This window comes from Suricata suricatta, chromosome 2, assembly GCF_006229205.1.
Source record: "Suricata suricatta isolate VVHF042 chromosome 2, meerkat_22Aug2017_6uvM2_HiC, whole genome shotgun sequence".
Classification (NCBI taxonomy): Eukaryota; Metazoa; Chordata; class Mammalia; order Carnivora; family Herpestidae; genus Suricata; species Suricata suricatta.
In genome coordinates, this window is record NC_043701.1 from 65022087 (window position 1) to 65035318 (window position 13232).

The window sequence follows — 13232 nt, forward strand, 5'->3', positions numbered from 1 at the left end:
CAAATCAGTTAAGCAGAAGCAATTAGGCAAGTCTATGAGGACGGGGATCATGTCTTTCTTATTTAGCATTATATCCTGAAAAGTGAGTACAGTGCCCAGTACATAGTAAATGTTATCATTTTTAATTTTTATTTATTTTTATTTATTTATTTATTTATTTTTAAGTGGAACTTTCTTTTTTTTTTTAATGTTTTATTTATTTTTGATACAGAGAGAGACAAAGCATGAGAGGGGGAGGGTCAGAGAGAGAAAAAGACACAGAACCGGAAGCAGGCTACAGGCTCTGAGCTAGTGGTCAGCACAGAGCCCGACGTGGGGCTCGAACCCACAAACGTGAGATCTGACCTGAGCCGAAGCCGGAGGCTTAACCGACTGAGCCACCCAGGCACCCCTATCATTTTTTAAACAAATGTTTAAATTTAGTTTGGAAAAACATGTGAAGAGCAATCTGTAGAAGAGCCACAGAGTACTAGTCTATTGACTTTATCCTAAATTGACAGTCAGTGAAGAATTTCAAGATGGGTAACAATAAAAAAACCATGCTTTATGGAGATTAATTAGTGTGAGACAGTGAGGACTTCTCCTCAGAATTCTCTTTATTGCTTCCACATCCTCAACACTTCAAATATAAGATGAAGTAGACCACTAACTTGTCCGATTATAACTATTAGTAAAGAACTGTAACAGTTTTGCAGTCAGTCCTTAGGAAGTGAGTCCAGTTGCCCACTCAGGAAGGCAAGAGCTTTATCATCATACATTAGTCTTCAATTAAAGCTACAGAAATTTGCCATTTTTAAATTTATTTTTGAGAGAGAGAGAGTGCACAAGAAGGGGCAGAGAGAAAGAGAGACACAGAAACCAAAGCAGGCTCCAGGCTCTGAGCTGTCAGCACACAGCCCAATGCAGGGCTCAAACTCACAAACCATGAGATCATGACCTGGGCCAAAGTCAGACATTCAACCAACTGAGCCACTCAGGTGGCTCACCCCAAAATTTATGATTTTTTAAATGAAAATATGGTCTTTCTCAAAAAAACCAATCATTAGTGCTCATCATGAAAGTAAAGTGATCTCAAAGAAAGTTATGGGTCTTACAGCCATAAGACAGAAGTTTTAGATCTATTTACGAATGAAGGACTAGTTCATATTACAGTGGGACCTTAGAGTCTCAGACTACATCTTTCTTGAATGTTAAAGAGTTCTGTACAGTAAAAGCATAGTGGAAGGAAAAAACTATGAAAATAAGGAATAATTGTAAATATAAAGAATATTTCAAAATATTTTTTATCAATGCTAAAGGATTTTAAGTTTATTTTTATTTATTTTAAAAGAGAGACAGAGAGAGTGTGTGAGAAAGAAGGGGTGGGGCAGGAAGAAAGGGAGAGAGAGCAGGCCAGTGCTGTTAGCACAGAGCCCAATGTAGGGCTTAAACCCATGAACTGCAAGATCATAACTTGAGCTGAAGTCAAGAGTTGGACATTTGACTGACTGAGCTACCAAGGCACCCCATGTGAATACAAAAGGATTTTTAAAGCAATAAACAAAAAATGTTTGAAAATATTTAGAAAACTCTACCTTAAACAGAAATATTCCAAAGTCATGAGAATATACAAAATGGACCTCCTACCTCAAATACTCTGTGGAATAAGGTAGAATATTTAAAAGGTCATAACCAAATGGGCATCACTAGCATAGTTTTCTATATTTTGGTTCCACCTATCTTATTTCCAATCACTAAAAACAATAAACAAGTCAACTACTTGAGAGGGGTAGATTTCTGTAAAAGGCTTCTTTGTAATATAGAAGACACCATATGGTTTGTACAATGTGTGCTTACCCTACTTTCAAGTTACATTAACTTCTCCACAAACCCCAGTGTTTTAGAAAGTAGATTGCTTTTCTCAGCTAGTAATTCTTCATTCTAGTATGGTAGAAGGAAAAATAAGCTATCAATTAGAGATGAACAGTAGTTTATTTTTCTTCACTCAAAGAAATGTGATTACAGTTTAAAAAGCATATATACTCAGCTTCCCAGGGGATTTCTACCTTCCTTCCTTCCTCTCTCCCTTCCTTCTTTCCTTCCTTCCTTTCTTTCTTTTAGAGAGCACATGCAGGCAAATTGAGGAATGACAGAGAGAGGGAAAGAGAGAATCTTAAGCAGGCTCCATAGTCAGCATGGAGCCTGATGCAGGGCTTGATCCTACAATGTGAGATCATGACCTGAGCCAAAATCAAGAGTCACATGCTTAATCAATTAAGCCAGCCAAACATTTAAAGAAGAGTTAATACCTATTCTTCTCAAACTGTTCCAAAAAAAAAAAAAAAAGAAAAAAAAAAAGAAACAGATAAACAAAGAAAAAAAAGAAAGAAAACTTCCAAACTCATTCTACAAGGCCAGCATTACCTTGATTCCAAAATCAAGACAAAGACCCTACAAAAAGAGAATTATAGGCCAATATCCCTCATAAATACGTATGCAAAAATTCTCAACAAGATACCAGCAAATCAAATCCAATAGTACTTTAAAAAAATTATTCACCACAATCAAGTGGGGTTTATTCCTGGGCTGCAAGGGTGGTTCAAGATTTGCAATCAAGCAATGTGATACACCAAATTAATAAAGGAAAGGATAAGAACTATATGATCCCCTCAATAGATGCAGAAAATGTACAGCATCCATTCTCAATAAAAACCATCAACAAAGTAGGGATAGAAAGAAAATGGCTCAATATCATAAAGGCCATAATATGAAAGACCCACAGATAATATCATCTTCAGTGAGAAAAAACTGAGAGCTTTTCCTCTACAGTCAGGAACAAGACATTCTCATCATTGTTATTTAACAGAGTACTGGAAGTCCTGCCTCAGCAATCAGACAAAAAAGAAATAAGTCATCCCAATTGGCAAGAAAGATAGCAAACCTTCACCATTCGCAGATGATATGATACTCTATGTAGAAAACCTGAAACTCTCCACCAAAAAAATTATGAGAACTGATACATAAATTCAGTAAAGTTGCAAGGTACAAAATCAACATACAGAAATGTTACATTTTGATACACCAATAATGAAGCCACAAAAAGAGAAATCAAGGAATTGACCCCATTTATAATTGCACCAAAAACCATAGGATACCTAGGAATTAACCTAACCAAAGAAGTAAAAGATCTGTACTCTGAAAATTACAGAACACTTATGAAAGAAATTGAAGAGGACACAAAGAAATGAAAAAACATTCATGGACTGGCAGAACAAATATTGTTAAATGTCTATACTATCCAAAGCAATCTCTACACATTTAATGCAATCCTTATCAAAATACCACCAGCACTTTTCAGAGAGTTAGAACAAATAATCCTAAAATTTGTTTGGAAGTACAAAAGACCCTGAATAGCCAAAGCCATCCTGAAAATGAAAAACAAAGCTAAAGGCATCGCAATTCCAGACTTCAAGCTATATTACAAAGCTGTAGTCATCAAGACAGTATGGTAACGGCACAAAAACAGATACATAGATGAGTGGAGCAGTACAGAAAGCCCAGAAATGGACTGACAACTATATGGTTAACTAATCTTCCACAAAGCAAGAAAGTATATCCAATGGAAAAAAGATAGTCTCTTTAACAAATGGTATTGGGGAAACTGGACAGCAACATGCAGAAGAATGAAAGTGGACCACTTTCTTACACCATACACAAAAATAAACTCAAAATGGATGAAAGACCTAAATGTAAGCAACCTCTTTGACATTGGCTATAGTAACTTCTTACTAGACATGTCTCTGAAGGCAAGGGAAACAAAAGTAAAAATGAACTACTGGGACTTCATCAAGATAAACAGCTTCTACAAAGTGAAGAAAACAATCAACAACACTAAAAGGCAGCCTATGGAATGAGAGAAAATATTTGCAAATGATATATCAGATAAAGGGTTAGTATCCAAAATCTATGAAGAACTTGCCAAACTTAACCCCCCCCCCCAAAAAACCAGATAATCTAATTAGAAAATGGGCAAAAGACATAGACAGACACTTTTCCAAAGAAGACATCCAGATGGCCTACAGACACATAAAACGATGCTCAACACCACTCATCATCAGGGAAATACAAATCAAAACCACGATGAGATACCATCTCACACCACCACACCTAAAATGAATACAGGAAACAAACGATGTTAGTGAGGATGGGAACCCTCTTACCCCGTGGAGTAGCCACTCTGAAAAACAGTATGGATGTTACTCAAAAAGTTAAAAATAAAACTATCCTATAACCCAGCAATTGCACTATTATTGGCATTTACCCGAAGAATACAAAAATATTGATTCAAAGGGGCATATGCACCCCAATGTTTATTGTATTATCAACAATAGCCAAATTATGGAAAGAGCCCAAATGTCCACTGACTGATGAATGGCTAAAGAAGATGTGGTGTACACACACACACACACACACACACACACACTGGAATATTACTCGGCCATCAAAAAGAATGATATCTTGCCATTTACAACAATGTGGAAAGAGCTAGAGTGTATTACACTACACAAGTCAGGCAGAGAAAGACAAATACCATAATATTTCACTTATATGTAGAACTTAAGACACAAAACAGATGAACATACGAGAGGTAAGAAAGAAAATGAGGGAGGCAAACCATAAGAGACTCTTAACTATTGAGAACAAACAGGGTTACTAGAGAGGAGGAGGGCAAGGTAGGGGCTAAAGGGGTGATAGGTACTGAGGAGGGCACTTGTTGTGATGAGCCCCAGGTGTTATATGTAAGTGATAAATCACTAAATTCTACACCTGAAACCAGTATTACACTGTATGTTAACAAACTAGAATTTAAATAAAAACTTTTTGATGGCTTGAGTAAAAACAAATTTAGTAGAATACTAAATATATAAATGTTTCTATCATACATATATATCTATAGGATTATTTTAAGTAATAAATATTCAAAGAGCAGAATATAATGAAACATATTCACATAGAATATAATGTTTTTGATAACTTAGAAGGAAATCAACAGGGTAAACTGTAACAAAATTTTATACCTAAGTACAAACCATCCAACTACTTATTTTCCTAGATTGCCAGTGCCAAAATATTTGTTGGATCAGTGAATAAACTAGTTTCTTTTATGTTAGAAGACATACATACTTAATATATATGATTCAACCAACCTTACAAATAGTAAATATCATTAGTCAATTAGCTTACTCATTTTCTTACCAGTATATATAGTTAACTATACTTAAAAACTCCATTTGGAAAACTATTTAGGATAGATTTTTCTTCTTCTCTACATCTAGGAGTCAATTTGCCAGAGCAGGAAAGACATACTACTGCTTTCAATATCCCTTTTCTCATTACTGGGCATCCTCTAAGCACTTAGCACTGTGTTGGGTATTGGTTTGCCATGTGATTATATGAACAAACAGAAAAATACACAAGAAATAAATTCCATGCTCTCTTCCTTTATGGAAGTCTTAGAAACCATACACTGAAGAGAGCACTTTTATAGAATAAACTGAATTCCTAAATATCTCCATGAAATTAAGCTGAACCTAAACAGTGTATAGAACATCCACATTTTCTCCAGATGTCATAAGGCATAACACGTTACTGAAACGGGTTTACGATACGAAACACAGCTGACGCAGTCCATTTGTGTTGTAGTGCTGTTTGTCTAGAGGAAACATTCCAGAGCATGCCAGAAATCTCTCAGGGCAATGATGGCATTTGGGTTCACCATCTGTCTGAACACTGTTTAAAAACATCTCCTAGAAGGTCAAGAAACCTGGATTAAATCCTTGCTCTTCTACTAAGTTTTAATTGAGAGAAAACAATGAGACATTTCTAAGTTTTGTTTTCTTCATTTGTAAACAGCCATTGTCTATTAAGTGAAAGGCGCTGGTCCACTTTGGCACTCAATACATGTTTGTTTTCAATTTGCTTTCAAACTACCCATCCACCCACTGACACCAAGACCTCCAAAGTCAAATTGCTTGGTTAATCTATCAAGACAGCTAGACAACTATTGACATCATATTTGTGGTAAAAATGCCTTTTTATAACATCTGTATGTTGTGTTTTTAAAAATCTACATGAAAAAAAATCAGTTTAAGCCTTGCTAAAGGAAAAGGAAGCCAAACTAAATAAATCCTAAGGAGGGAGGTATGTATATATTCCCAAAATTTGTTTTCTGTATGTCAGATGTTTAGAAGTAGCAATATATTTTCCCATAGAAACAGCTTTAAGATTCCCAAGCCAGCTTGTTTAAATACAGCCAAAATATAATTTGTGTTATATTACCATCACCATTTAGAAGAACAAAGAATTCATGGCAATATATATTCAGAATTCCAGCTTGGGATGATCCTCGAAAGATATTCCTCCTTACTAACATCCTAACAGCTAGAACATAGGGACTTCGTTTCACACTAGCCATGACTCTAATCTTCTCACCAAGTAGGATGGAGAGCTAGAACATTGCCTGTTCTTCCATACCCATCCCACCTCCAAACTCCAGTAGCATGAATGACAAGGATGCCATTAGGATACCCTCAGGACAAGGATGGAAACTGAGATGACATGAGAGAGGCAAGAAACTTAGGCTTGTCTGAAAGGCGATTAAAAAGTAGGAAGGCACTAGTGTGACTAAGAAATGAGGAAGGTTTCTGTCTTATTTTTTCCTCTTTTACATACTTACTACCACTGAAAAACCAAAGCAGAAGTGTGGGCCAAGAACCAGATGGGGAAAGCAGGGCTGAGCAACATGTAAGCAACAGTGGCAAATGGATCAAATTTTCCCTTTCCTCACTTCTTCTCACTGTTGTACTAATATTCCAAATTCTGAAGATGAAATTCAATCCTTTGATTAAACCATGAGTTCTTTAAGGATAGAGAACATCTCCTGCCCAACCTTGGTGTCTGGAAGTATGGCACACAGTAGGTGGTCAATATATGTACTGAATGAATCGATAAATATAACTCTAGTGAAAGCTGTGATTTGTCATCCAGAACCCCTCTATACCTGAGGGCTTATTTTCCTAGCTGATGGGAGTACTGCTGGCAGACAGCCCTCAGCTGGCAGCTTCTTAGGGAACTGCATCAGCTGAAAAGAGCCATCTTGGCCCAAAATCATGTTCTTCCTGGGGCATCTTGCATCTAATGATTGGGGATCTAAAGGCCTAGCTTCCCTCACCTCGACTTGAGACATTCTGAGGACCATCCCAGCTTTAGAGCTCCCCCTTGGGACTGCTGTGGCTGTATCACAGGCCACCTTCTCCAGTGGAAACTGGGCTTCCTGCCTTTGCACGGCAATGGTCCCAAGATGCCTCCTTAGTAAATGCGCTGCACTAGAATTTCCATCTCAGAGCCTGGTTTCAAGACACCCAACCTGAGACAACAGCTCAAGAGAGGATCTAGGTCTGACACTGATTTAAACCACCGAAGGAAAGGTATCTGACTTCATATTAAAGGTCAGTAAATATAAAAGGCTTTACAAAACCTAAGGACCGAATTCTTTTATCCCTAGCAATTTGTTTCCATTTCAGCACTTTAAGTAATCAATAAATAAGAGACTTAGAGTTTTTTTGAGGACTTCCTCAAAAAAGTGCCTCTGTTTACTATCATGTAAGCTATTAACGGCAAACCACCAAATTCAGTATTATCTAACTTAAAAGAAAGCAAAAGAACATTAAACATGAATGAATATTACTTTAAATATGGTAAAAAGCACTGCAAAGATCAGTGTTGTTCTGATCATGGGTGTCAGTCAACATCTGACTTGATAAGGAACTGCTTTTCTACTAGGAGCTACTCCATATATTAAGTACAGTACTTTCTACTGCCATTAATAGAAATGTAATACTACATAAATAAGCCACAGCTGGGCAAAAAATAAATGAAAAATAAGTAACAAAGGAAATGCATTAAAAACCAGTATTACCTTCAAATATAACAGCATAATATTCAATATCTTGCCAAAATAAAATTAAATAGTTTATGAGTCATTTTTTTAAAAAAGATTAGTCTGCCATTAATTATTTAGAAGGCCAACTTCCTAATGGCAGACCCTTCGTCAACTAAAGAGAAATAAGAGTCACCTCTTAAAAATTTATGTTATATGAAGTCTGAGATGTATTAGGCCTTTGTCATCTTACCATGAACACTTCCTAATGTAATATCCCCAGCAGCAGAAGATAGACATGATGATTCTGTATAAAGATACTTGGCTTCCAGCAAACCATCTTCAGTAGATATATTAACAGTACTTCCCTGCAGTTTATCTATGGTCACAGTCTATTAAAAGAAAAACTCAAAATCAGTTCCTTTTAAAATGAAAACTCATAAAAAGCCAAAATGGTACCTATAGATTTAATGGGCAATACATAAAAAGTTACTACCCAGTATACAATCACTTTGTTCACTTTGATTCCCTAGCTCTAATTAAAATATTGTGAGCAATAGTGTATTCTCTGTGGAATGTGGAATAGATTAAATTCCTTCACTTATTTAGATCTTTAATTTCTCTTAATGATATTTTATATTTTGTATGTAGAGTTCTTCAGTTTTTGTTAAATTTATTCCTATTTGGCATTTTCCAAGTGCTATTATAAATCTTTTTTTAAACTTCATTTTACCCTAATTGGTTCTGTAGGTGATCTTAAATCCAACAACTTCACTAAACTTACTTACTAACTCTAATAATCCACCTGATTTTTAAGAAAAATTTTCTATATGCATATTTATATTACCTACAAGTGATAGTTCTGTTACTTCCTTTCCAAGGATTAATATTAGTATTAATATCAATAAAGTTATTATATATAAACACATATAACTGCACATTAATATTATATAATACATATAACTATATATTAATATTGTAATATTAATAAAGTATTAATACATTTTTTCCTGCCTAAATATCTGGCTCAGGTCTCCAATTCAACAGTGAACAAAAGCAGTGAGATAGCAAGCATCCTAATCTTATTCCTCTTCTCAGAGAGAAAACTTATAATATCATCGAGTAAGATGTTTGCTCTAGAGATCCTTTGGATCCTTCGTATCAGATCCCGTCTATTTCAAATTAGTTTTGTTGTTGTTGTTAATATTATAAATAGGTTTTCAATTTTAGCACATATTTCATCTGATTTTATTGTACTATGATTTTCTCCTGTCATCTGTTAGTGAATACACTATTATTTCTACAATTTTTCCAGGTTACATCTAACAACAAAGCAGCTTTTTATTAAATAAAATGAAAAGAATTTTATATTTATACATAAGCTTCCCTAACAAAATTTAGGATGAATTTATGTTTCAAATATTGAGCACAATATAAAATGAAGGTATCAAGTTAAGAATTTCAAATCACCTCTATCAAACAAATTTTTTACAAGGATCAAGTGAGTGTTAATATAAAATTGTTGACATAAAAAAAGAATCACTAGGAAGGCATGCTACAATTTTGCCCAGGATCAAATTCAAGCATTACACTGAGGTGTTTAAAGAAAGATCATTTTTCAACACATGATCAGCATACCAGTGTCATCTACTCCTAATACATTCTTTAAAAACGGATTAAAAAAAAGAAAATATTATTTAATAAGAATTGATTTTCAAGAATACTAAGACTTGTAAGTACCAAAGAGAGCACTCAGAGGTTCCTCCAGGAAGCAAATTAGAATTATTACTTCACCCTCTGGATTTGAAATATATAACTTCCTTTTTAAACTTTCAGTAAGTATATTATATGTAACTGACTGCTTCTTATCTTCAGTTTCTTTTAAGCTAACTATAAATTCATAGGAATTTTTACTTTAAATCTAGTTTCACTAAATCAGTCCAAAAAAGATAGATATTTTACCTACATTCATTCAAATCTGCGAGAATATAAATGCTTTGCATTCCTCAGTGTTACAGTACAGGAGTAAAATTGGTGAAAAAATTTGTTCTTTATCCACAAAGTTTCTTCATGAAGAGTTGCTTTATGCATGGCTTCAAATTCTCCAAGTATTTCCATAAAGCAGACAAGGAGGAACACTCTAGCTTTTTATAGATAATGAGACTGGTTTAGGCAGTAACAAGAGATAAATACTAAAAGAATATTTGAAACTTAATTAAACTGGCAAAGGAGAACTTTTGATTAGACTCTCTATGAGTATCTGGAAGCAGTCAAGGATTTACTTTGTTCATTGAACTCGAAATATTTTACTTTGTAGAAAACTAGAAAAAAGTAGATCCAAAAATTAATACCTTCTTGACAGACATATTGCTATAAATTAATTTTCTTTTCTATACAAGAAGGAAAATTTTTCATAAGTAACTATAAATCAACATATATAATGAAAATCAAACTTTAAGAAAGCACCATGGCTTTGTAACCCGCACTAAGAGAGGTCAACTGACAACCATGTCATCAATTCATCCAACCATCAGAGGGAATGAATTTCTAGCTTCTCTGTATCAAACTTAGGATACTAAAATTAAAGATACTATTTAGAAACAGACACCCCATTTAAAATGACATATTAAAAATACTGTTAAATGTTTATAGTATTCAATTGATTCTCACAATCTTGTGAGTAGGAAAAACAAATAATAGCATCCCTATTTTACGAATAATGGAACGAGACTCACTAAAGTTAACTGGTAGATTTAGGACTAGTCAAGTCATCTTTCCTGTGTTTTCACTTACCTTAATCATCGTCATTATAGTAAATACCATAATAGAGTTAAATTGTTTTAAGTACTTTATCTATATTAACTGATTTGACCCACATTATATCCCTCTGAGTTAAGTCCATTACTATTACTCCATTTTCTGGAAAATGAAGTCACAGAGGTTAAGTAACTTGTCTGACGTTAAAAAGCTTAGTAAGTGGCTGAGCCTAGATTTAAACCCAGGTAGTCTGGTTCTCAATTCTGTTCTTTAACCAATTTACTATGCTGTCTTTCAAATATCTATAGCACATCTCTATGAAAGTTGTATATTAAGAGTAAATATATATTATAAGCATTTATTTTATATAAAACCCACAAACTTAGAAATATACTTTAAATATGAACACCACATACAATATAAATAGAAAGCAATATCTAGATTGCTTAAGATCTAATTCCTTAATACAACACAAAACTCAACCAGGCAAGAAACAAAATCGTATAATACAAAGTAGGAATAAATGAATATTAAATAAACCATGAAAGTTGGAATAAATAGCTCATGAGTGGAAACAGTAGTGAGAATATTCAAAACAGCTAATAATTAAGAGATGATTTGAATTTTTCTTTGATACTTTTTTGAATGGCAGTATATAATACTTTTGCAAATTGTGTAAGTGTAAAATAAAAGATGACCAACATCTTTTTCAAAGATTTAAAACATTATCCATAATGTTAAAAAAACCTGTGACAATTTATATTTTATAATTATACCTATATTCTTAATACTAGGCCAAGTCACAGAAAGCAACAAAAAGTTAATTTAAAAACACAAGCTATCTTAACAACAACCAAAATCTCTATGGGTAATAAAAGCTTTTGGAGAACAGTAATGCCATCTAATGGTGCCATCTTGTGGAAAATGCTGAAGAAAGTTGAGTTTTAAAATTCAACCTTCAACAATCTCAAGGGAAAGTAAACAGGTCTTATAAAAATGCTCAAATAAATATAACACAAAAAAGTATTAATCCTGATCATGGCAGTATAACTTAATGATCGATTTTAATTTATGGTCATAAACATCCCTTTGAAACTTGAATTAAATATTTATTATTTAAAGATGTTATTGATTCCAAATACAGAACTAAATAACCGTTAAAAGTATTAAATTACAAACTAAAATTTAAGTTGTACAAAATTTAACTTACTAATGAACTAAAATGCATTAAAAAGAGGGAATGTTATGCCACAAATTTTGGAGAATTGACTTATAAGTTGTGTGAGCCAACTTGATGCAAGGCTATAATTGCTAAAAAAAAAAAAAAGTTTCAATCTTACACTTTTATCTGATGCATGAATATCTATATTTCCATAAACTGTTCCCAGACAGATTACTTTGCCTCCTTTTGTTTGAACATGTAATTTTTGACTCTGAAAGACAAATACAAAAATATATAGAGAATAATTTTAATTGAGACTAATAAAAACATTTCCAACATTTTATACATTTCTTCTTAAAAAATAATTAAGCAGAAAAAGGAACCAGGAATAAAACAGAAATGACTATTTGGAATAATAACATCTACTAGGAAAGAGAGTCAACTTCTGTTAAAGGGATTAAATATGTCATCTGTACTCATTAGAGAATAAGAAGAGATACCTGGGTGTTCCAGTAGCTTCATCGAAGAAGCATTTGGGAAAATAAGATCACCATACTGGGTAACTAAACATAAATGATGAAGAAGATGATAATAATAATTACTGTTATTGTTTATCATTATTAATCCTTAACATTATTAGTAGTAATAGGTTATCACTCCTTGGCATTTTCTTTGCACCAAATACAATGTTCACTGCTTTATATGAACAGTTCTATCATTTTAATCTTCACAACTCAGAAATGTGTTATATTTTTCCCATTTACAGAGGAAGAATTCCAAGAATCAGAAAGTCACATGATAGGAAACAACAAAATATAAATTAACAGAAGCAAGCTCTGTATGATTTCAAAACCCACACTCTAGGACTGGAATCTTCTGAAAAAGAATATATTCACACTTAGAGTAATGGCCCACTGATTGTTAAACTTTCTAGCATAACACAACCCCAGAAAAATGGAACTCTAGGTAAAAATGTCTTCAAGCACAAATAAAACAGAAAACAGCTGTCACTGTTAGCCTCCTTTGCTATACAAAAAAAAAGGAAGTGTGTAGATCGGGGGAGGGAAGAAAAAGATCTGATTTCACCTTTGGCAACTGCAGAAAATACTACTTTAGGTCTATAAAAATCCTTTTTTTTTTTTTTTTAATTTTTGGCCCCAAGCAATAGAAATGTAGCTAGGTCCATGAAGACATGGTATTTTACCTGTTACCTGTAAGAAATTGCTAAGTTCTTGCCAAAAGAATATAAGTGGAAATGGTTTGTATAATTTCAAGGCTGATGCTTTTAGGAAGAGTTGGTAGGCCTTTGTGTTCCGCCCCTTCCACCTGATTAGTGCAGATTAGAGGAACACTGTAAGGGACGGCAGAGCCAGAAGATGGAAAGAACCCAGCATC

The 13232-nt window shown here is 33.8% G+C and overlaps 1 protein-coding gene across 1 annotated transcript in view; it reads right to left on the reverse strand.

The window, feature by feature from the left end:
* Positions 1–13232, reverse strand: part of FAM185A (family with sequence similarity 185 member A) — a 58495-nt gene that overhangs the window by 34500 nt on the left and 10763 nt on the right. Inside the window, exons 3-4 of the mRNA XM_029927857.1 lie at positions 12016–12108; positions 8172–8310 (exon numbers count right to left, since the gene is read on the reverse strand). Coding sequence (XP_029783717.1) covers positions 8172–8310; positions 12016–12108 — 232 coding nt within the window. The remainder of the gene's footprint in view (positions 1–8171; positions 8311–12015; positions 12109–13232) is intronic.